Genomic DNA, 26,216 nt, shown 5'->3' on the forward strand with positions numbered 1-26,216 from the left:
AAATGTAGCTAGAAAACTGTTCAATTTACTCCAAACATGTATAATGTAACTGGAGACAAAGTTCATACATTGTATTATATCCCAACAAGGGGGGGGTTGTAATATATTGGAAATACATCGTCTGTCATTCCAAATTTTAATCCCAAAGCTCTCAACTCCCATTGGATGAATTGATTTCAAATAAGATAAGATGAGTCATACATTGTAAGCAGTTTTGGCTGCTATCTGATATCAACTTCCTGTATCATAGGACTTTATCATTTCTCATCGTGTAGAATGATAGAAAAAATTGTCCACACAAAAATCATGGTTCCCTCTGGACAGACAGATTTTGAATTTGATAAATGTTTTTATGTAGATTGGGTATCACTAACCACTTCTAACATTTCCATTACTTTACATGTTAAAAAAGTAATATTCAAAATTTCACTGTGAATTCCCAGGACAAATGACATCTTAAAGTTGCATACCGTTGCAAAGCTTGGAAAATAAGGCTTCCAAAATCATTATGCTAATGGTACGATGATTGTAGAAATTCTTCACAAAATTTACTTGAATAAATAATACTGAAAATCCACATTTTTACCTGTTCTGCTAACTGACAGCATGGAGGCAAATTACTCACACATGTAAACAATATTCATACAGTTTTGTAGTTAATTACATATATGATTTTAAAGTACACATTCCCAGCTTTATTTTGTCTACTTTCAATCATAATACACACAAATAATGCACTTACAATGCATATGTCTAGGTTCAGCGTGTTTTTGGTACTACATAGCGGGGTAGCCGTTTGACCCGGAAGTGGTTAGTGAGACCTTGGGTATACATTGTAAGTGAGTTTGGTTGCTGTCCAATATCAACTTCCTGTATGAGTGGGGATATACCTAGCAAGAGAACACATGCAGCTTCATATGACAGTTAGTAAAACACAGCAACATCAGACTTGGAGCAAGACTGCATTGTGTTACACAAAAAAAAGCTAGGCGAATGAAAATCTTTCAAGAATACCTACAGTTTATAAATAGCTTATAAGCTATCTTGGTCTACAGATTTTGTTTCATAGTTTCCAAGGGGAGATAAATCCAATTCAATTTTACAAATATTAGCTCATTCTGCCTCAGAAGTTGAAGTAAAATTTGTATGTGAACAGAATCAAACAAATCTGACATTTTTTTGTTTTATTTCATTAAATATCTTTAAAACCATATGTATTACAACATATCAACAAAAATCAAACAGAAATAGGCATAATAAGCACATAAATCATTTATTGGACAGAAAACTCACAAACTGAATAAATAGATGGATTTGATCACAAAATACCAGAATGAATCTATAAAACCTAAATAATACTTAAGTCTAAGGATATTCTATAATACAGTAACTCCAATCAAACTTTTGGGAGTTATGACATCACAAACAGTTGAACATATTCTCAGATTAAGTATATGTTTTAAGTTTTGTTGTGCTGGGGCCTAAATGACCCCACTAAATACCAATACTTAGAATGAAAGCAAACTCATTACAGTTGAAGGTAACATTAAACAATATCTCCTGTTAAAGCTATACAATAAAATGCTTGTGAACAATTTGCAGAATTTAAAATTCAAATTTTCAAACTCAATACATGAAATTCTAAAATTGCTCCCCTTACAAAAAAAATCTGAGACACAAAGTAAGGCACATCATATATGATCCTACTACATAGACTGACTGAAAATATACTACTTTAGTTGGCATTACATTGAAAAGTTTCAAACTTTTACTTACACAAATTCACTTTCAAATGTTCATCTTATTCTGTCAATTTTTGGGTTAGATGAAGCCAATATTTTTAAATAAATAATAGAGGGCACATTTTTCTATCATAAAACAAAATTTTGAGTGAAATCCTCTGCAGATACATGCATAATTGTGGAATAATTACACAGAAGAAATATGAAATAATACATTATAGCAGATATAACCATACTGTTAATAAAGGCACTTATAAAACAAGCTATTTGTGCAGTGAAAATAATCATACAAAAAAAGTTACAACAAACATTTCTATCTTAATTAAAATAGAATTATTTATCAATATAAATACAACTATTCTAGCCCCTGAATATATAATTACATGTGTGTTATATTTACATGGAATTACCAAGTCATCAATGTATTGCTTCATACCATCATACAATATGCCTGATAAAGAAAGACAGCATAATAACAAATAACAAAGTCAAATCAATCATTGTCCTTGTTGTCCCTGAAGTGTAACAACTCACTTGATGTGATTTTTGAGCCATCTGTTCATGCGTCGGACATGCCACTGACCATCCTTGCCGCTCATGGTAGTTTTCCTTCTCAAGCCAGTCCAGTAAAGGTTTAAAGTACTCTAACAAGGGACCAGCATCCATTTTCCTTCTGCCTGTTAATTTCTCCATGGCTTCTGGCCAAGGAACAGATGATCCAAGCTTTAGCATATCACTGTAAAAAAACAGAATAAGGCCATGAGGTATAATTAGCTTCCAAAAAAATACTCCATTTTAATTTGAGTCTAAGCGTCTAAACCTATTTAAACTGGATAATCTCCCATTGCACACATCTGACAATAATCATCTTCTTTCATGAACATTCATTTTTGATATCAATCCACCACATGAAGTTTTATCAAAATCCATAGAACAAAATAGGAATAATTGTACTTATAAGGTACTTAGATGGATGGACTGACAGATAGAACAACAAACTGATTTTTATACACTGGTCTTCTTTTCAAATATTCAAATATAGTTTGAAGAGTATATCACAATTTGAATGACCAATGTCCCTGGTTTTTTTTTTTTTTTTGTTTTTTTTTTTTGGGGGGGGGTGTTTGGTAGGGGAGAGTGGGTGTAAAACTGTGATAATAAATATTTGTTTTGGAAATATATCTGTAGTAATGGTCTTTTCAATTTCTTTTTGTAAATTGGAATTTCTGACTGTGGTCTCAATAACCATTTCTAATATTTCCAATACCTGACAATACTTCAAAATCATTATACAAATGGTATACCGATTGTAAAATGGTATACCAATCGTAAAAGTTCCTCAAAGAATTATGAAAAACCCATATTTACTGCTAACTAACTAAATGGAGGCAAATTACTCACAAATGGTATACCAATCATAAAAGTTTCTCAAAGAATTCTGAAAAACTCATATTTACTGCTATCTAACTAAATGGAGGCAAATTACTCACACATGTAAACAACATTAATACATTTTTGTAATAAATTAAAATATGAATTTAAAGTATATACTCTGAGCTTTATTTTAACTACCTTTGACCTTTGACCAACATACACACAGATAATGCACTTACAATGCATAGAATCTAGGTTCAATGTGTTTTTGGTTCTACATAGAGTGATGGCCAATTGCCCTTGAAGTGGTAAGTTTGGGCCAAATATTAAATATTAAACAATTTTTTAAAATCTTTCAAATCCTATAAATCAAAGGGGTTGGTTGAACAGCTTTATGACTATATCTAATGCCCTGAATTGAACAACAATATTTCAGTTTACCCCAATAATTTTCCAGCCTCTTTTGACTGATAGATGTCACAACGATGTAATGGTCCTTTGTGTCCAGCAGCATCACATAAAGCTTTGTGGAACTGGAACTGTATTACATAACTTATAAAGTACCTGGAAGACAAAAGACCAAATTAATGTCTAGAAAATAATAATATGAAGTTGTCAGCAATGTCATCCTAAGTATACCTCCAGTCAACTACCATGGTGGTCTCAAGGTAGCGTACTCACCTAAAGTGTGGGAAGTTGTGGGTTTGATTTTTAAGTTAGTGACACCTAACACTTTAAAACTGGTAGTCACTGGTTCTCTACCAAGTACAGGGATAGAATGATGACTGCTTGACTCAGAGTCAAAAAGATGTGTTAAGAGCTGGGTGGCATACCTACCTGGAGGCTGTAGCTTCTGTGAATTAGTATATAATAAAGACTAGTACAAAGCAAGGTCCATTCGATTGGTCAACTGTTCTTGTCCTGAATGAAATATCTACCATTAAGTAAACAATAACCTATCAACCACTGGAGAGCCAATATCACTTACAGCACATTTCCCATCTATATAAAGCCACATACCAAATTTGAAATCAATTCATTCTTTGACAGCTGAGATAACTGAGATGAAATTTGGACAGACAGACAAGATGATTCCAATATACCATCCACTCATTGAGTGTGGGTATAAAAGATATTGTTACTTACATACCCAATACTTGCACAAAGTTACCATATTTTATGAAATTCTGTTCTGTAGTTGATATAGAGAAGCAAATACAAGTAACATATTTTGGACTAAATTACAAGGGGCACAACCACCTGTATGGACATCTTTGTCTAATGTACTTAAAAAATATCTTGCTTCACAGGAAACAATTCAGTAGATTAATAAATGACAAAACTGCTTTAGTAGCATATTTTGGAACACTCCTAGATCAACATGGGGAAAATGTCAAAATGAGCTGAATGCAATTTAAGTCTAAATGCAGTAGTTCAGAGGAAAATCAATTATAAGAACTAGACTGATAATTTGATAGACAGATTTTCATAATTGATATATTCTCAGCAAAGTTATAGAAAAAAATTGGAGTTAATGTACTTGATGTTAGGAATATGTGCAGGGATAAGGGTACATATACAATGTAAGGTACATTAGCAGAGATATATGGTTATATACTTGATATAAGGGACATTAGCAGGGGTATGGTTACATACCTGTTGTAAGGGACATTACCAGGGGTATGGTTACATACCTGATGTAAGGTACATTAGTAGGGGTATAGTTACATACCTGATATAAGGGACATTACCAGGGGTACGGTTACTTACCTAGTATAAGGGACATTAGCAGGGGTACAGTTACATACCTGATGTAAGGGACATTAGCAGGGGTACGGCTACATACCTGATGTAAGGGACATTAGCAGGGGTACGGCTACATACCTGATGTAAGGGACATTAGCAGGGATATGGTACTTGGCAGCTGGGTCAAAATCATCAGCTGTTCTCTCTACTGGTGGTGATATTCCTTGGTATTTACACCTTTAAATGAATAAATACAGAAAAACTTAATGCTTCAGAAGATTTTTGAAATTATAGGGACAAAACCAACAGTTTGGTTGACAATGTGTACTTATCTATATGACTTGAACAAAAGGTAAAAAAATTGTATGCAAAAACAAAACTTATGTCCCTCGAAGTATACGTTTTAAACTAAATATCACGATACATCAAATTCTGAAATGAATTGATCCATTTTACAATATATTATAGAGAATAAGCTTCAATACATCCAACTTCATATAATATGTTTTTGTCAAAATGATAGACAAATAGACAGATAACATCCAACTTCATACAATAAGTTTTTGTCAAAATGATAGACAAATAGACAGACAAATAGACAGATATAAAATAAGTACATATGAATGGATAATGAATTTCTATAAAACATGACAGGCATATCATAAGTACATAGGAGTATATATAGCTATAGTGCTCTGGGTAACTCCCACCATTTATCATTCATATTAACAGGAATGGTGTCTCCACTTAACAGAACTAAAGTACTAACCTTAACTCCCACCATTTATCATCCATATTAACAGGAATGGTGTCTCCACTTGACATAACTGAAGTACTAACCTTAACTCCCACCTTTTATCATCCATATTAACAGAAATGGTGTCTCCACTTAACAGAACTGAAGTACTAACCTTAACTCCCACCATTTATCATTCATATTAGCAGGAATGGTGTTTCTACTAAACACACTCCACCTCCATTTATCAATCAGATAACCAAACGGTAGGAAAGCTACTTTCTCAAGTGCCATTTGCATCAGGTAGTTAATGTCTGTCTCTGTGAAAATAAGTAGAAAACATTACATTTTTTGAAGTTAGAATATCCTTGCAATGCACATAAGGTAACATTTGTTAGATGGCATTAGATATCTAAAATGCCAAAAATAAAACATTTGTTTTTCCAAATTTAACATGTTTAAACTGTTGTAAAAAATCATGTATAGTTATAAAAAAGGCACAGATTTTACTTCAAGTTATAAACAAACCAAGACAAACTGTGAACAGCTAACTAAAGGATACCCACCTCTGGCTCCCAACATTAACTAATCACATGGTAAAGTTATAAATAAAGCCATCAAACAGGAAGCCAACGTTCTTCAGTCTGAAATTGTATCCTACAATGTGACTTAGCTATATATTCTGTCAAAATATTAACTGGCTGTGATAAGTAATTGCAGGGAAAGCCTAAATGCAAACGTTTCAGAAGGATGAATGGAAGGGAGGACAGATACCATGATAACTGTGAAAGTTCTTTAATTCGTGGATACCAATTTTCTTGGTTGAGGGAAGGAAGACAACTTCGTGGATTCTTGTTTTGTGGTTTTCGTTATGCACATCAATGGAAATCTCCTTTTCGTTAGGATCCAAATTTCGTAGTTTGGCCAACCTACAAAAACCACAAAAATTTGTACTTTCACAACACTATATACCTCCTGCAAAGCAGTTGGTTAAAACACTGCCTCCAACATTTTATGGACTTCAAATATCTACAAATTACCATAATCATTGTCCACTATATCCAACAAACCAATCTTATGTAGATGTTCTGGTGTGACTGCTGATAGTGCCATTACATCACCTATAGCTTCATGGAAACCTGAAAAAAAAATACACTGTGAGCTAATGTTTAGTAATAATACAACACATTTCAATACTACTAGGACAAATAATTTGTAAGTGTAAATAATAAAAATATTATCATGAGTGCATAAAGATGCTATTTTTTTAAGATTTACCAAGAGTGTGGAACTTGTTCAAATATGATCATGAGTGCATAAAGATGCAATTTTTTACCAAGAGTGTGGAACTTGTTCAATGCACAAATTAAACGCCCTAAGTATTCTGGACAGGAGTGTTTTTATTAAGGTTACCAGTATTCACTATTACCAAATCATTGTCCTACTTATCATAAATATTTCCTAAATTATTCTTGCTCTTTTCAATTCAAACTTAAAACTTTGTGATTGATGGACTGATTTCCAATCAATATAAACTTAGATCACAAGGGAAAAGTGTTGTGACATTTCAGCGGGTGAAAGTCAAGAGTGAAAATATAGAATTTATTTCACAATTAAATTACAGAAAAAATTACACACTGTACACATAATAAATCACTGCTAGCTTTACCATAATTTCAAATACAAGTCAGAAGTTACATAAAACTGAGAATCTTACCATTATTAGCTCCTTCTCTGAATTTAACTGGTTGATTTTTATACTGTAAGAAATACTGGATATGTCCCATTTCATGGTGTATAACAATCAGGTTCTCCATGGTTACCGTTGTACACATCTTTATCCTAAAATACAAACAATGTACCATGAAAGTGTTGCATGATATTAAATTTCTTTGTAATAAATATTAAACCAGAAATGACATGAACAGATTGATGATCATTTCTAAAAAAGACCATGATATCATCTGGTGCAGTTCAGGATATTCATTTATTTTTTTATTTTCAAACTTCTTTTCATTTGTTTCTTTATATTGTTGTTTATGTCAGTTTTTTAACATCACATTTCTATGTCCATCTGTTAAAAAGTTTTTCAGTTTAGTACTACTGCTGTTTAAGTTGAATTCAAACATATCTGAGCAATGAGATTACAATATCCTATTCACAACTCCTTTTATGTCAAATTACAGAAGTCTAAGGTCGAGGCATAACTAGCAGTACTGACATGGGCAGGCAGGCAGGCAGGCAGGCAGACAGTAAGTAATATAATATCATAATACTTTCATTCATAGGATGGTATTAAGAAACCAACAAATACCTGAAGTCCTTTTGATTATAGAAGTCCCAGGCTGAAGCATGACAGACCATATTGACACCAGGAGGATTGACCATGATAGTATCATTCCAAAATCGAGGAGGCATGGCCTCTAATCCAAGGGAGGTAAAGAACTCCTCTGCTACCTCAAACATCTTATGTACAGTATAGCCCTGCAATAATGATTATATTTTATGTACAGTGTAGCCCTGTAATAATGATTACATTTTACGTTAAGTGTAGCTCTGAAATAATAATTATAGTATTAGCACATGGGAGGTATGGCCTCTAAACCTATGAAAGTAAAAAAACTCTTATCTTGTACAGTTTGGCCCTGCAACAATGAATCAGTGAAAACACCAGTGTAGTTTGAAAGGTCTTGACATTTCAAATTTATCCATATAACAGTTTTGTTTTTTTTTTTTGGTTTTTGAAAAAGTATGAACTTTGTAGAAGTAAAGAACTCAAGTAGTCACAGAAAATGAGGGTTTTCCATCCACTCCATACAAATCATCAATACCCATTATATGTACTTTTTGAAGAAACACAAAAAGAAAAAAGGTCATCTTTAAACAATAATTCATTTCTCATTGTTTTATTTTCCTAACATTATACAATATAGGTCTATATCAAATTCAAGTCCTTCCTCACAATTTGACTTTCTGTTTAACGCCTATGAAATCAAAAGTCATATTTTATTCCACTTCAACATCCATCAGAATGGCACACTATGCTACTTCAAAAGTTATCATATAAAAATATACTGCACATAAAATTGATAAGGGGTCAATGATAACATACCTGATTCTTAAGTTCATCAGTAACATCCAAAGCTGCCTTGTTCTTAAATGGAATGACAAGTTTGTAAATATTGTTCCAGTGCTGGCCCCACATATTACCTACATAAATATCAAATACATAAACATTTAATTATCAGTACTGCTATTTTTGTGGCTCAGTTTTCATGGGTTTTGTGTTCAGTTGAAACCATGAGATCCATTTTATAAATGAACAAAATTATTGATCAATGGATTGATAGATGACTGTAGTTTTCTGTCCCATAGCTGTTATGTCATTCATTTCAGGATAAGAACAGACTGACCCTGCCTAATACTAGTCTGACATTCTAAGCCATATTTTAAATGCGCTAGCACAAAAAAGCAAAAGCCATCAGAAAGGCATGTCATCCAACTCATATTATTTTGACCCTGAGCTGCATGCTTGACAACCTTCTTTGCTTGATGCAAGATACCACAAGACCATCCAGGCTGTCTAAATTATTGGAGTATTACACATAGTAATACCAACTTGACTAGCATTCTCAAAATAGATTTACATTTTACAAATACCTACCTAGTATATGAGCGGGTATATGTCCAGATTCAGGGAACCTATCAGTACCATAAACTCCAACCAACTTCTTCCTTACATAGGAGTGTAGGTTTCTATACAGAGGTTGTAACTGGGTCAGTAAGTCCTCTAAATCTTCTTCAAATGTTGGACTTTCGTAATGGGACCTCCAGTATTCACCATAGTCTTTATAACCTGAAAAAAACATGAAAAAACTCCTTTTCTGGAAGGCTAAATTCTAAGAGTAGTGTCATTACTGTCTTACAAAAGTTCAAATAAAAACAAGTTGTTGCACACTATCTAATGCTGAGAATAAACCTACTCAGCCATTTGTGTCAAACCTTGAAAGGTGAGACACAGTACAAGTCATCATGCAAAAGCAATTTACCAAATATCTAAGCATTCCCACAGATGCTATTATTTATCTTGTGCTGTGTATTGAATATAACTGTATTTTACAGGGCATTAACATTTATTGGCAATAAAGCATAGAACCCTAGAAATTAGAGTTTACTTCTATCAACCCCCTAGAAATAGAGGTTGTGACAATAGAAGCTGAGAAATCTGTTACAAAAACTTCAATTATACATCACATAAAAAAATACTATTTCATAATACAAACAAGAAATAGATAACCAAGGAACCTGGAAAGGGAGATGTAGATAACCAAGGAACCTGGAAACGGAGACATAGATAACCAAGGAAGCTGGAAAGGGAGACACTGTACACATCATCATGCAAAAGCAATCAAATTTCTAAGCAGTCCTTACAAATGAAACAGTGAAATTTATTACAGAAAGGTGAAATTGACAAACCAGTGGATTGACGGAAGAACGAGGTGATTGCAAAATCCACTCTAATGAGTGTAAAATTACATATTTTCATGATGAAGCAAAAGGACATGTGTTTACATCTATATTTAAAGTCAAACTGGGAGATATACTTTGAAAAAAAAAAGAAAACTTATCGAAATACATTTACTTGGATTTTTTACTTACCTAGTTCTTGAATAGCCTTGTTACTTAGTGTAATATATTCCACATATTTAGGTCTCATTACACGACAAACATCTCTCCATCCCTGCCACACTTGTACTAATTTATCATAGTCTGTTGACTTGGCTAAAATCTCATACAAATCTGCATAAATGACACAAATTATTCATTGATAAGTGTTTTAGGCATCCATTGAAGTTTCTCAGATTTAAACCTCCACAAATAGTTGTTTTTCATGGGGTGTTAATTCTGGAGTATTTTAGCAGACTGTTTTAATTAAAGTGCCAAAATAAATTCTGCAAAATATTTTTTTCTGGGCTTAAGTACTTTGTGCACAATTGAGAATCCACCAAAATAAGAAGCACAAAATTTTTTTGCATACCTTTTTGCCTTAAAATTGTCAACTTTGACATCATCAAAATAATCTGCCATACAATAACACCGAGACACTGAAGTTCACAGATTCCATTATAATAATAATAAAAATACAAAAATTAAAAGGCATCTTCTGATTCTCTGTTTATAAACATTACATCATTGAAAAGTTAGCTTTTAGCATTTTTGAAGCAAAGCAAGAACAACTGTCTGGAGTATATTTCAATTTGTTTACACATGGTTACAACTTAAGGCAAATAAAATGAAATTAAAAACTCAATTAATTATCATTACATCATACAAAACTAAAGACAAAATAAGATTCACTGGCCATTTTGACAAAAACGATAACCAGATTTCTTTTTTTTTCATTTTCATTATTTAAGTAGCTGTCTTTGTAAGAATCATGCAAAATCTGAAAAATATGATACACACAAAAAAAGGCTACATATTTTTATTTTTATAATTAATTTGTTTTATGGGTCTATACTATGAAATGTGTAATTATTCATTCAAATCTGCTCTTAGGAGATAATCGACATTGAAAATCCAATAGATTCTATTATATGTGAGTGTCATTTACAGATTTATCTCCCTTAATTTTGAAATCTACAGTGCATTCTATATAATTTTTATCTCCTAAGAACACAGGTTATATGAAAAACTAAATATTAATTTCTCTTTACTATGGCAATTCAAACAAAATATCAAAAATAAAAATATGTAGGCATTTTACCCATGAATCACACTTTGCATGATTCTTAGCTGGAGCGCTACTTAAATAAAAGAAGAGTTGTATCAAATTGGCAAAACCAAAGAGAAAAGGACAATTATGGCAACCAATAAACCATTTTATTTCTCTCTTGCTCTGTGACATCCCATCCACAGCTATTCAGAATGCTCTATCATGTAATTAGCCAATCTACCCAAATGGAACTCATTAGAAGCTATTACTTTTCACAATAATGTTAAATGCATTAATCTAGAAATGGCACATAAACTTCAAGTCTTGCCAGAAATAAAATGCATGTAGCAATTAAGAATATCTGACACTCCATTTTCATCCCTATAATAATCTGGATTTGTAAACATCTAATTTGCATTGCATTATACTAACTTTAGTCTTCATTTCAGTTGTTTGAAATGGCTTTCCTATAGAGATCACTAAAATAAGATGAAAAAAGCATTTCATTTTATGTAAGGACAAGGGAAACCCATGAAAGCCCGGTTCTGTAATTACCTGGTTCTAACTTGTGGCAAACCCCATCTGATAAACATACTTTTCCATTACCATAGATACCAGACATGTCAGATAACAGTTGCTTCAACTGAAAAAAAAAGCATTTTTTCTGGAAGAATATTAATGGACAAGACACTGCCACACAATTTTCATATTTACTGAGTTGTACTAAATTTTGTACGGCATTGTACCTTTCCAAACAAGCTATAGCAACAAGGAGTGTTTTTTTTCACTACATGCAAGTGATATTTACAAAAGTGAGCTATGTCTTAATAATGACAATAACAAACCAGTCAGAAAAATCAGTATGAATGCAAAAATATTGAAATTACCAATAAAACACAAGTCTCACCTTTAATAGCTTGGTCTGGTCAGATAAGGCACTTGTTCCTATGTTGGTGATGGCTTTAAACAATCTTTTCTGTGTTTCATTGTAGAATGAGTTATAATCAAACTGAGAAGCTTCTTTGTATATTCGCTTCTCAAACTGTGCCAGCTCCAACTGAGCTTGTGTCTGTAATTAAAACAACACTGAAGGCAAATTTAAGAGAATCAATAAACAGTAGATATTATGTTCTTAATGTCAAGAAATGGTCAATTCAATCTACAGAGATGATCAATATTCACTAAATTCATATGCATTCAACAATAATTTAAAAAAATAAAATAGTTTAAACAAAAATGACACAGAAGGCTTTCCATTATTTCTGCATGTTCTAGTAAAACAATACATCCATTTTTGTTATCAATCCAAGCAAAGGTGGAAATCTTATCAGCATGTGTTATACTTATTCATTATAACATGGCATTACCTTTCATCCAGACACCCATATCAGACTGAGGGCTTTCAGCCCAAGGTCTAACATGGGTTGACAGATGATACCAGGGCCAATATGAATATATCTTATCAAGGATGCAAATTGTACATATTACTTTCAAATATGAGATAAAGTAAAACCTTTCTGAACCTAACCCTTTTCTAACTTGAGATTTTGATCAGTTTAGGTATGCATTCAAATAAAACAGGTTCAAAATACATTAAAAATATTTTCAAACCTGTGTAAACTGAACATGTGCTTTAACTGAACAAAATTCTCAATCCAACTAGAATTGGTTCAGGCAGGTTTCATTAATTTATGTAAGCAAATAATTGTTTTAAGTTGGTTTTCCTCAGCTAATATTTTTGAAACTTTCTGTAAGGGGCTTATAAGAACTTCAAGACAATTGGAGACAACATGATGCTCACATATTGTATTTCTTTCAGAGTTGAACTATTAGGAACTTATACTGTGTCAGGGTCTAATGGAGATTTTCTTAATATTGTTGCTCTACTACAGTAGAATAAGTCTAAATGCACATGAAATGGACTAGAATATTAGAACCTACATTTATTTTGGTACAAACTTACATTTGCTTGTTTAGTTTGACTATTTATATTAGAATCATAAGCCCAAGCGGCCTTGTAAGCCTTGTTATAAGCTGCAGTGGCCTTTTTCTCATACTCAGCCAACCAAGTATCCACCTCTCCTAATGATTTAGGCAACCTTGTAACATTACATGTCTCACTCCATCCTGGGTTATCTCCCTTGTTCTGTTCTCTCAACCATTCAATAAGAGGCTGGAAATAATCAATAATTGCTGTGGCATCCATGTTAGGCTGCCCTGTAAGAGCTTGCATAGCTTCTGGCCATGGTTTGGATGATCCTAGTTTTAGCATGGCACTATAAAATACAAATGGACAGGATTATAATCGAAATTGATATTATCATTTTAATTTGCCTTAGGCCTTCAATGTTCAATCTTTTTCTTTACTCAAATAACATTACTGGGATATACGAACTATAGCAAGATGTTCTAGTGATCATACATACCCACATGATTAAAATTATGAAGCAAAAAAGGGCCCACAGTAAAAGTCAATACCATGTTAGTGTCTCATGGTTATACAACTTTTTGATTGATCATTGGAGCTTAACCCGAGCAGCAATAATTCAGCTTTATACAGGCGATTCAACTATTTGAAGCTATTTGGTTAATAGCTTCTTAATTAATAAAGACAGGAAGATCACTATATACCCCTGACTTGTTGAGTAGGTGTGTGAAAATATACACAATTTTGATCAAGGTCTGAAACTGGTGACAAAACTGTCCAAACTGATACCTTAGTTTACTTCCTGCCTCCTTTGATCTGTAAATGTCACACTTATGTAATGGTCCTGTCTGTCCTGCTGCTTCACATAAAGCTTTGTGAAACTGGAACTGTACAACAAAACTTACAAAGTACCTGAAAATAGTTTTTCAAATACATTAGTTCTTATTCATCACTAACTTGTAGTGTTCTTTATAAAAGTGCCATAGAAGTATTTGATAATATGGTATCCTTTTCTTATACTGAATATTCTTTTGCATTTGTCTTTTTCAAACATGAAAGAGTATCATGTGCATACAGTAACACAGATGGGAGCAATCTGTTTTACCTGATGTAAGGTGTGTTTCCAGGAATATGATATTTTGCTCCTGGATCAAAATCATCAGGACCTCTGGCAACAGGTGGTGAGATTCCTTGGTATTTGCACCTGAAACAATTTTTTTTTTTGTTATTTTCCTCAAATATCTATGATTACAAGAAAAATCAATCGAGTAGTACATTATTTAATCATATCTAAGTATAAAGTTACATAATAAATTTTTTTTAATTTGATAAAACATATATACACCATAGATTGGTCAATTTTTTATGGTTTCAATGTTCATGTAATGTAAATCCCTATCAAAGGGTAGACAACTCACCTAAGATCCCACCATTTTTGATTGAATTTATCAGGAGTTGTCTCCCCACTAAACACACTCCATCTCCACTGATCTATGAGGTACCCAAAGGGGAGAAAAGCTATCTTCTCTAGAGCCATTTTCATTAGGAAGTTTATGTCACTCTCTGTAAAGGATATGTCATCTGTAGAATACATGGCCAACAGTATCACAGCAAGTGGATTGGTCTTTCCTTGATTAAATGATAATCACCTGATGGACCTCAATAGATAATTAACTGGACAATTGACAAGGAGATTTAAACTCTTCCCCAAACTTAGATTAAAATACCTACGAAATGATAGAAAGTTTAAAACTCATTATCAATTGTGGAGTTCACTACCCAACACATATCATCAGGTAAAGGTCTTTCAATCAAAGGCCAACTCTATCCACTAAATGGATATTACTCGCTGAATATACTATGTTGGTTGGTTATTATCCATTTCATGCTTTGTATAAAACATGCTGGTAATTACAGAAAAGTACAAATAATGATTGTGAAAATATCTGAACTGAACCATGAGTAAACAAAATATATGTCAAAATAAAAAGAAATACCTTAATTTCAAAAGAGTTCACTGCATTTTTAAATGCTTTAATGCCATAAATATGCAATTAGAATTATAAAGTATTTTTTTCTTTACCATCATCATTTTCAACAGTATCAAGTAGATTTATCTTCTTTAAATGTTTTGGTGTAGCTACAGACAAGGCTAGAACATCTCCAACTGCTTCATGGAATCCTGTAATAAATGTAATTCACATTATAAATTTTCAAGACAAAACAACACAACATTTTTTGCCTTTATTAAGTAGCACTCCAGCTAAAATCATGCAATATGTGATTCATGGGTAAAAAGCCTACATATTTTTATTTTTGATATTTTGTTTGAATTGCCATAGTAAAGAGAAATTAACATTCAGTTTTTCATATAACCTGTGTTCTTAGGAGATAAAAATTATATAGAATGCTCTGTAGATTTCAAAATTAAGGGAGATAACTCTGTAAATGACACTCCAATACAATATAATCTACTGGATTTTCAATGTTTGTTATCTTCTAAAAGCAGGCAGATTTGAATGATTAACTACACATTCCAGAGTATAGACACATAAAACAACTTAATTACAAAAATAAAAATATGTAGCCTTTTTCAGGGTGTATCACATTTTTCAGATTTTGCATGATTCTTACAAAGACAGGTACTTAATTATTGGATATCAGTTTCTCTGGTTTAATTTCATTTGTTCACAGAGTTGTATTTTTGAAAGCCATTTCATCATCTATGTTTATGACTGAAAAATTGAAAAAATTGTGACCCATGAAAACCCTCAAAAATTGGTATCCAATAACAATTATATGACCACAATATGGCTATATACCTGGGTTAGCTCCATCTCTAAACAATACTGGTTGATCTCTATACTGCAGGAAGTATTGTATGTGTCCCATCTCATGGTGTATTGTTATCAAATCTTCCATGTTTATAGCAGTACACATCTTTATTCTGAAAGAATAAAATAAGAAAAGCTTATCATTATATGAAAGTACAGCATATGTAGAGTGAAAAAGCATATTCTGTTTGGTGGGTTTTTCTTCACCATGAATTACTTAACCATTAGCAGTGCCTGAATTTTATATGGACTGATACTTAATATGAAATGGTCTAAAAAAGAATGAAAATGCCATAATCATTTGTCAGACTTAATTTTTCATGTCAGACAATTCACTTCATTTCACCTGAAGTCTTTCTTGTTGTAAAAATCCCATGCTGAAGCATGACAGACCATTTCTCGACCTTCTGGCTTTGTGATGATAGATTGATCCCAGAATTCCTTTGGCATTGGAATCAGACCAAGAGAGGTGAAAAATTCATCAGCAGTCTGGAACATCTTTAATGCTGTGTAGTTCTACAATGGAAATTGTTTGAGTATGCTATACAGTTCATTACTTTCACAGTCACAATGTGCAAATTTAGTATATTTCAGTGGTTTAATCTTCAAGCATTTAAAACTATTAGAATATACTTATTTTCCATTAATTCAAATAGGAAATCTGTAGTAGAAGAAATGTGTTAACAAGAACTGACTAAAGCCAGAATATTAATGATAAAACAAGATGACAGTTCTGTTATGATTTAGCTCAAATCATTCCAATAATCAGTTTCTAGGTCTAAGCGGATGAAATGTTTATGTAGCACCAATACACTTAAGTTAAGAAACCATGTCTCATAAATAAGAAGTAAGGTGTGTAATTAAACTCAAGTCTAAAATGCAATAAAACAATCATGTTGAAACTTCATACCAAATTTTAAGTCATTCCCATGAAGAGTTTCTAGTGTGAGGCTGATGAAGATTTACAAGTTTATCTGAAGTTTGAAATTCACTCTAGATGCTGCAACAAGTCCTCTCAGAAAATTAAAAAATCTTGCAACATAGGTAAATAAAGAATAATCTTACACAGGCAAAATTATTTCACATGATTTTCACACGAATTTCACTTGAATTGAGCAAATAAACTAAGTGACAGAGTTCACGTGAAATTCGGGTGAATGGAGCCTTCACGTGAAATTCACACGAAATGTTCACATAAATTTCATGTTTAGTGAATTTCACATGAAAATCATGTTAATTTCAAGTGAATCTCATATTTGCCTGTGTATAAAACGTTATCAGATTGTCAAACAAAGTTTGATTTGAATACTGTCTAAGAATTTGACATACCAATGGCAGTAAAACTAAGTCCAAAAGCAAGGGGCCCTAAACAATATCTTTCATACTGTGAAAGTATCATTATTTGTGGGGTACCAATTTTCATGGATTTTGTGGGTTTGGTAAACCACAAAATTTGGTTCCCAATGAAAAGAAAATATTCCATTCGTTTGTATGACAGAGTTGTCAAATCCACAAATTCAAGAATCTGTGAACTGATCATTTCCCCCTAAACCACAAAAAATTGGTACCCACGAATAAAAGTACTTTCAAAGTAAATCTTTATTGTACTCTGTTCAATTATTTAGGAGTAAAAAGTCATTTACCTGTTTAACCATCTGTGGTGTAACATCAACATTTGTCTTGTGTTTATATGGTATCATATCATCATACAGATTCTGCCATTCTTGTGCCCACATATTACCTTTTAAAACATTTTCCAGGTAGTTAAAATAGCAAGGATATAAATCATTACAATCCAAACAAAGGTAAACATTTTCATTTTTTCATAACTTCTGCATGTGACAGAAGACTACATAATTGCTGCACTAGATCATATGACAGACAGACAGACAACAGTATACAAAATGGGCCTTAAACAACAAGTACAGTGGAAATACCTTTATTCTGGCATACTAAGTTTTCAGAATTTGTCAATTTTTTTTTTAGTTCCTGGATTTGTGAACTCTTAGATTTTAGGATTGGTTTTAAACTTTGTAATGGAAACTTTACACTTGGCAGGGAATTTGAATTAGTAGTTTGAACAAAAATTTGTACCATACAACAAATAGCTCTTCTACAGTACCTACCAAAATATAAAATCCTTACATTTCAAACCTGCCACAACAAAATATTATTTACAGTCACAGAGGGTATTCATTTATACTTATTTTCATGTATTTCTTAAAAGTGAGATATGATACATTCTTTCTATGTCCCGAATATTTTGTAATTGAACCCTTACCTAGAAGATGAGCAGGAATGTGACCAGAAGCAGGGAACCTGTCCTTTCCATACTTTTCCTGTAATTTCCTCCTTACATAGGTGTGTAGTTGTTCATACAGGGGTTTCAGCTGCACCAGTAGATGTTCCAAATCATGTTGGAAGGTAGGGGACTCATACCATGACCTCCAATACTCCCCAGTGTCATTGTAGAATCCTGATAAAGGAAAGTGGACAAGTATAAATTACAAATACTGAAAACCTGATGGTTCACAAATATAATGATTATGAAAGTTTGTTGTCTCTAATAAAAATCAGATGTAAGAAATAACAGTGTTTGTAAGATGACCTTATGACATTGATCATACGTTATTCATGGACATATAATAAACATTAACTTTAATATTATCAAGTTTCCTGAGACATATCAATTCCTAATGTATCAAAACATTAAAGTTGATTCATTCCCATTGGAATTCTATTACTAACCATGGCCTTAATTTTGTTTTTTGCTATGTTTATAATTTCTGCTATATATTTCCTATATTAACCAGTAGGCACCTGACATATCTAGTTGCATCATATTCTGATAACTAAGGAACTCAACATACCTTTTTTCATACTATGGCAACAAAGGAACCTCATATACATGTATCTAATTCCTCAATGTCCTGATTACTGAGGTACATATCATACCTCTTTCTTTAAAACCCTGGTTACTGAGGTTCAAGCCATACTGTATTCATCAAAACATTGGTTACTGAGGTACATGTCATACCTTATTCATCAAAACCCTGGTTACTAAGGTACATGTCATACTTCATCCATCAAAACCCTGGTTACTAAGGTACATGTCATACATTATTCATTGAAACCCTGGTTACTAAGGTAAATGTCATACCTTATTCTTTAATATCCTACTTACTATAAAGAACATGTCATACCTAATTCTTTAATGCCCTGATTACTAAGCTGAACAAATCGGGCATATTTATCCTTCATCTTCTTGCCTGTTTGATCTCTCCAGCCCTTCCATATCTTTAAAAGTTCATCGTAGTTATTAGAAGTTGCCATTTTCTCATATAAATCTGAAACAGATATAAAGAATGAGTTTTTAGTCTTTCCCCAAATCAAGACATAAACTTCTGTAAGTTCCGAAAGTATTGTGACGTTTTCCTACTTTTAACAAATGGGTTTGGAGATTGCTTAGAATTAAATCTTTTGCATTACTGAAGTGGAATTTTTCAAATTATCACAAGAGTAAGAAACATAATAAGATTTGACTGGTAAATGTACTAAATAACTGCACATTCCTAAGTTCTACTTAATAACATACATCCATTGAGTCATGCTAACACACGAACACTGAGTCACACTAACAAAAAAACAATTGAGTCACACAAACACATCCACTGGGCCATACTAACACATATACTGAGTCACACTTACACATCCACCAAGTAACATTTACATTTCTACTGCATCACACCAACACATTAAGTTAGTCACATTAACTCATCCACCAAGTAACACTAACTCATCAACTGAGTAACACTAACATTTCTACTGCATCACACCAACACATCAAATGAGTCACACTAACTAATCCACAGTCACAATAACACATCAATTAAGTAACACTTACACATCAACTGAGTAACACTAACACATCCACTGAGCCACACTAAACACATCAACCAAATAATACTAACAAATCCACTGAGTCACATTTGCACATCGATCAAATAACACTAACACATCCACTGAATCACAATAACACATCAACCATGTAACACTAACACATCCACTGAGTCACACAAACACATCAACCAAGTAACACTAACACGTTCACTGAGTCACACTAACACATCAATCAAGTAACACAATCACATCTGTTGATTAACAATATCACATCCACAGAGTCACACTAACACATCAACTGAGTCACACTAACATATCAACCATGTCACACTAACACATCCACTGAGTGACACTAACTCATCCACACAGTCACACTAACACATCCACACAGTCACACTAACACATCAACAAAGTAACACTAACATATCCATCAAGTAACACTAACACATCCACTGAGTCACACTAACACAAAAACGGTCTAATTATGGAATAGCCCTCTCTATCAATGGTGTTATATGTAATATGATTTAAGGATTGGCATGGATGGACAGAGTCAATAATGCACTGCTATGTTGTAACAGTCCAGACACCTTGAATGATGGGATTATTCATGTTTCAAAGTATCTTCATGTATAGGATGTTGCTTACACTCCATCCCTATTACTGGAAGTATTTTAAGGCAATGTTGACATTGAAATTATACTGTTTTAAAGGGGAGTCCATGCAAAAACCAGGCAGAGGGTGCTCATGAAAAATTTTGTTTAAAAAGATGTTCACCCATTTCATACCACAAATGCATCCTTTCTTAAAATTGAACACTATTTTTTTTAATTAACTTCAAGGATTAAAGAGAAATAAATTACAAAAAGGATTGAAATTCATTGAAGAAAGGGAAATAACTCTTTAGTTTTAGTTGCTTTGTTAGGGAACTTTAAAATCATTTTCTGTGCCATGTTTTAAAACAAACTTTATACTATTTGATATCCATATGATATATACATTACATTGAAACAAAAAAATCAGTGGAAAAATTTACTCTGTGCCACCAACAACATAGAATCTGACCAATTTAAACATGCACAGCCTCTTAATTGGTTTTTATTGCAGTGTTGAGGTATTTACACTTCTTTTCTATACTTTACCAGGTTCAAGTGGCAGACATCCACCTGGAGACAAGCAAACTTCTCCTTTGCCATAAATTCCTTCAATGTCAGACTGGAGTTGGTTCAACTGAAGAGAAACAGGCAGAAGTCACAGTTTGAGAGAAACATATGAATATCAGTATATGTAAAAAAGAGTTTAAATAGAAAAGTGACACATGTATACAGTACTCAAGCAAGGTCATATTTTATCTTTCTAAAGGAGAATGAAAATGGCACAAATAGTCTTCACTTAGTGCATGGTATTTTCTTTAATTTACTTATTTTAATATCCAGTAGTAATTTAAGGTTTTTTTTAAGGTTTTGTATGCTTTGTTTTTTTTTTTTTTGGATGACTTAATCATTTTGTTATATTTATTAGGATAGAGATGTCAAGTCTACGAAAATAAATTACATGTATTTTATATCCAGTGCAATGCATGTACCCAGACCTGCACTGATTTTTTCAAAGGAAGAAACATTTTAAATTGACATTGTGACAAATGTAAATACTTAGTAGATATACTTGTTTAAGTTTATTCTCATCGGATAATCCATCAGTTCCTATATCACTGATGCTTCTAAACTGACGCTTTACATTCTCATCATCAAAATGTTTCCAGTCAAATGTGGAGGCATTCCTAGCTGCCTCCTTGTTGAACCTTGCAGCAACAAGTCTGGCTTCAATCTACAAATAATTTAATATTGTTCCAAACAGGCAAGTGATAGATACTGGTATTTATTCATTTTTAACAAATCTAAAATCCTGAAAGTTAAGTATTTCAAATGCAAAAGGAGTAGTAATGAAATCAGTCTAAGTTACTTTGATGCTTACATGAGATTGATGTAAAATGCTGAATAAAAACGTTCCAATGATTGCTAGAGTTGCATCCCTTAACCTAGGTCTACCTCCTTAAATTCTCAAAAGTACTTCATATTTTCTTTGTCACACTAATATGTTCTGTATCAGTATATTATACCTGTTTTTCCTGATTCTCATCTGTAATGTTAGAAGCATAAGCCCACTCAGCCTCAGTTTCAATATTTAATGAATTTCCAGCAACCACATCAAATTCTGCTAGCCATTTCTTAGCTCTCTCCAACTCAGCATTTATATGATGAGGCACAGGGCTGGATGGACATGCTGTTTCCCATCCCACCTTGTAACCTTTATTACTGTTTTCTGTTTTCAGCCAATCAATGAGAGGTTTGAAGTAATCCATGATGGCACTGGCATCCATCTTCCTTTGGCCTGTTAGTGCTTCCATAGCATCAGCCCAAGGCTTGGATGATCCCATTCTTAACATGTCCCTTTAAAGCAACACAAATACATGAATTTTCACAGCTTGCAGTTCAGCCTTACTCATAAATACATGAAATTGAAAGTAAACTGAAAAACATTTTACATTCCTAAATAATAATTGGATAATTAATTGGAAAAAGTAAATAACCAAAATATGGTCACGTGTGCAAAGAATGTCTAGATTTAATGAGTATGCCAAACTTGTTCAGTGCACAAGTTAAATAAGATTTCCTCCATAATTTGTTGCACTTTTCAACATAAATTTTAAATTTTGTGAACAGCAGATTGATATTTGTGTCATGATGTTTTGTGACATTTTGGCTGTTAAAAATCTCAGAGTGAAATTACAGAATTTATTTGACAGTGTGAAATATCGATTTTTTTTTTCACAGGGGAACATTATGTAAATCACTATCTCTATAAACTCAGAAATTTATTGCATGCATTTCAAATTAGATTGGAATAGGATTTTAGTTTCAAAAATTGTAAAATAAGAGTAATATTTATTGAAATTACAACAAAAAGGCTCTTTTCAGTATGCTTCATTTCCATTTTAATTCATTTCAATGACTAAGTTACAGCCTTGACCAAGAATCTCCCACAATCAACTGACCCCTTTATTGGACCATTAAAGCACATCTTAAAAACAAACAGGAATATGAAATGTAAAGTATGTGTGTGACTAGAAATTACTACCAAGTACAAAACTTGAAATTTGGTGATTCATCATGTTTCAAATCAAAGTCATGATATTTTCCTCTACTAGTTGCTTAAATATGTCGAGATATTTTCTTCTACTAGTTGCTTAAATATAAGACTCACCCTAACTTTTTACCAGCCTCTTTCGACTGATAGATATCACATTCATGTAATGGTCCTTTGTGTCCAGCAGATTCACATAAAGCCTTGTGGAATTGGAACTGTACAACAAAACTTACAAAGTACCTGAAAAAAAGCAACAGCAACTGTAGATTTGGAAAATATTACAGCAATAATGACTTGTCAAAACCAAATCTGAATAAAGAAGACCTTTCAAATCAGTTTAAATGTATTTAAATCAAATAAACCATACATCTATTTAAATCAGATAAATTCTACAGTACAAAAATGGTTCTACCTAGACATGTTTTACTGTACTAAGCTTTAATTATCGCAAAAATGATTGAGCAGATGTTGTGTTAATCAAAACTTGTATTATAGAGGCTCAGCATTATGAAAGAAGCAAGGAATTTGCCTAATTTTGAATCATTGAAACCCATTTAGGTTTTTAAAGGCAAAATGGCAAAAACAAGTTTTTTGTGTCATAGCTTGATATTTTCCCTGTACTTTTGATGAAAAATGATAATCATTTTTGAAAAAAAAGCAGGAAAAGGCAAAAAGAAAGCATATATATAGCATGCTATATTTTTTAGCCTCCATGGTTTGATGTACACCCGCTCAGGAATATGTAATACAAGACTGATACCTTCAAATAAAGCTTGATAGGGTTTAGTGAAGTTGAATAAGATACAAACATATCACTGATTTAAAGAGTTATATCCCTTACAAATGCTCTACCTCCTTCAGTCAGAAAATAGAATACAAGTAAGCTAGTAATATTTTATTCATGAGCAAGAGTAAATAACTTGATTGGCCAGTTAAACTATCGTTAAAAATAAAAATATTGTATGTTGTGGAGTGGCTAAGTGGTGTATAATTAAGATTAATATTAAATGGCACCTTATCTCTGTGGTATTGGTCAACATTTTTAGTCTTCTTTTCAATACTTTCTGCCCCTGACAAAAGCCATAAGGCAAAAATTTGGGCCCATATTCTTTGTATTTTTTTTACTTTCTATTTGTATGTAGTTCTTTTTTACCATTTAAACATGGCTATTGTTCACTTATTTATTAAACAATATTTAAGCTTGTAAAACTTGAAACTTGATAAATTTTCCAATTACAAAAAGTATCTATTTTCAATATTGAAAATTAGTAATTTAATGTGAAATTTGTTCAGAAGAATGATTTTTTTTCTTGAGACTACATAGAATATTTTGTAAAACGTAATATAAAGGATTCAAACTGCAATGCATTATTGTTTTAATTACTGACCTGATGTATGGTGTATTAGAAGGAATGTGGTACTTGGCTCCAGGGTCAAAATCATCCTCTGATCTTGTAACTGGTGGTGCTATACCCTGATACTCACATCTGAAATACAATGAAATCTACATTAGCTGATTTTTTTCCAAGAACCAACAAATTTGAATTATATCAAAAAGATTCTTATCTGAACAAAATCTTGAATAAACTAGACACCTGTCACCTAAAACTTTTTTGTAGTTTCACAGCTTTTTGCATCTGATTCAGTACTTAACCCTATAAAACAATAGGTCCAAGAAGATTCTGTTTAACTGTACATGGATAAACATGAAGTTCGTGCACTGTTGTCCGAGGTATACCCAACTCTTTTCTTATGGTGAAAAATTGGAAATCTAATACAATAGGAAGATATTGTAAAGCAACCAATCTGCTCATAAAGTATGTTCCATTCATATATTCACTTTTCAAATTTGAGTCCACATTCTTGCTATGAAATTCAGGCAGATGGAACGGAAAAGGATATTAAGATATACCACCTGTTCATTAAAAGTTCAGTTTTTATTTGTATAAATGGTATTTTCAATTTGAATGAACTCATTATAATACATTCAAAACAACAAATAAATAATAGAATATTTATTAAAATATTAGGTTAGAGATCTATTGCACTAACATTCAAAACTGAAACTTACTTTAGATCCCACCATTTCTGATTGTACTTATCAGGAGTTGTCTCCCCACTAAATACACTCCATCTCCATTGATCTATGAGGTACCCAAAGGGGAGAAAAGCAATCTTCTCTAATGATACTTTCAATAAGTAATTTATAACTGCCTCTGCAGAAAAAAAAATATAAACATGAGAATACATGAAAACCTGTCTAAACCAAACCCTGAAAAAAATACCAAAACCTGTTTGAACCAGACATTTTTTAAAGACCTTTATATCATTTTAAATGTATTTAGAACTTTGGTAAACCAAACCAATTTTAAACTCCAAATGTGATTTGATTTAGACAAGGTATCTATATAAAACAAAAAATCATAAAAAAAATATGCAATGTTTCATATGCTGAGAAAGTATTACTGTATGGGTGGTACCAATGTTGTGGTTTTCATGGTTTAGCAAGCGATGAAATTTGGTCTCCTACAAAATGGGAATTTCCCATTCATTTGTAAAATGGTGATGTTAAATCTATAAAACAATATTTTATCCCTAAACCATAAAAACTGGTTCAGAATAAAGGTATTTTCAAAGTATTCTTCAGCAAAAAAGAAAATGTATAAAATGTTGATTACATAAAACCACTTTCTGTCATCAAGTGAACTCCCCCTCTTTCAGTAACAAAGCTTACCTTGGTCTTTTTCTACACTGCCTAGTAGTCCAATGGTTTTTAGATGTTTTGGTGTTCCAACTGACAAAGCCATCACATCACCAACAGCTTCATGGAATCCTGTAACAAAGGGTAAAAACTCTCATAAAGTCATCCTACAGCTTCAACTTTGTAAAGCTATCCAAGCCAAAGAAGGAAACTTGCTATCGTGTAGTGGTATAGGTAAAGGCAAGAACATGAAGAAAAATGTCTATTCAGATCAACATTGTATTTCAAAAAAGCGTAAAGTTCTGTCAAGCACCTATGATGTTACATGGTTACAATAAAGTGTGGTACATATTGTACGTTGTCTATGTGCGGTACTGTGGAGTTCTCGACACT

The 26,216-nt window shown here is 32.5% G+C and overlaps 1 protein-coding gene across 2 annotated transcripts in view; it reads right to left on the reverse strand.

The window, feature by feature from the left end:
• Positions 1-1,169: 1,169 nt before the first annotated feature.
• Positions 1,170-26,216, reverse strand: part of LOC148611576 (uncharacterized) — a 65,902-nt gene continuing 40,855 nt past the window's right edge. For both annotated transcript variants that reach the window (XM_088592259.1, XM_088592260.1), the window contains 29 exons: positions 25,857-25,955; positions 25,194-25,338; positions 24,511-24,609; positions 23,240-23,362; positions 22,095-22,425; positions 21,641-21,802; positions 21,118-21,205; positions 19,279-19,422; positions 18,357-18,551; positions 17,719-17,816; positions 16,422-16,591; positions 16,064-16,188; positions 15,325-15,423; positions 14,660-14,804; positions 14,347-14,445; positions 14,031-14,153; positions 13,278-13,590; positions 12,222-12,383; positions 11,870-11,957; positions 10,258-10,398; positions 9,263-9,454; positions 8,711-8,808; positions 7,913-8,082; positions 7,316-7,440; positions 6,639-6,737; positions 5,774-5,918; positions 5,001-5,099; positions 3,558-3,680; positions 1,170-2,478 (listed from right to left, as the gene is read on the reverse strand). In XM_088592259.1, the coding sequence (XP_088448385.1) occupies positions 2,181-2,478; positions 3,558-3,680; positions 5,001-5,099; positions 5,774-5,918; positions 6,639-6,737; positions 7,316-7,440; positions 7,913-8,082; positions 8,711-8,808; positions 9,263-9,454; positions 10,258-10,398; positions 11,870-11,957; positions 12,222-12,383; positions 13,278-13,590; positions 14,031-14,153; positions 14,347-14,445; positions 14,660-14,804; positions 15,325-15,423; positions 16,064-16,188; positions 16,422-16,591; positions 17,719-17,816; positions 18,357-18,551; positions 19,279-19,422; positions 21,118-21,205; positions 21,641-21,802; positions 22,095-22,425; positions 23,240-23,362; positions 24,511-24,609; positions 25,194-25,338; positions 25,857-25,955 (4,298 nt within the window). In that variant the 3' untranslated portion in view covers positions 1,170-2,180. The remainder of the gene's footprint in view (positions 2,479-3,557; positions 3,681-5,000; positions 5,100-5,773; positions 5,919-6,638; positions 6,738-7,315; positions 7,441-7,912; positions 8,083-8,710; positions 8,809-9,262; positions 9,455-10,257; positions 10,399-11,869; positions 11,958-12,221; positions 12,384-13,277; positions 13,591-14,030; positions 14,154-14,346; positions 14,446-14,659; positions 14,805-15,324; positions 15,424-16,063; positions 16,189-16,421; positions 16,592-17,718; positions 17,817-18,356; positions 18,552-19,278; positions 19,423-21,117; positions 21,206-21,640; positions 21,803-22,094; positions 22,426-23,239; positions 23,363-24,510; positions 24,610-25,193; positions 25,339-25,856; positions 25,956-26,216) is intronic.

Source organism: Perna viridis, chromosome 7 (genome assembly GCF_037379345.1).
Source record: "Perna viridis isolate PV_CMFRI_1.1 ecotype Kerala chromosome 7, ASM3737934v1, whole genome shotgun sequence".
Classification (NCBI taxonomy): Eukaryota; Metazoa; Mollusca; class Bivalvia; order Mytilida; family Mytilidae; genus Perna; species Perna viridis.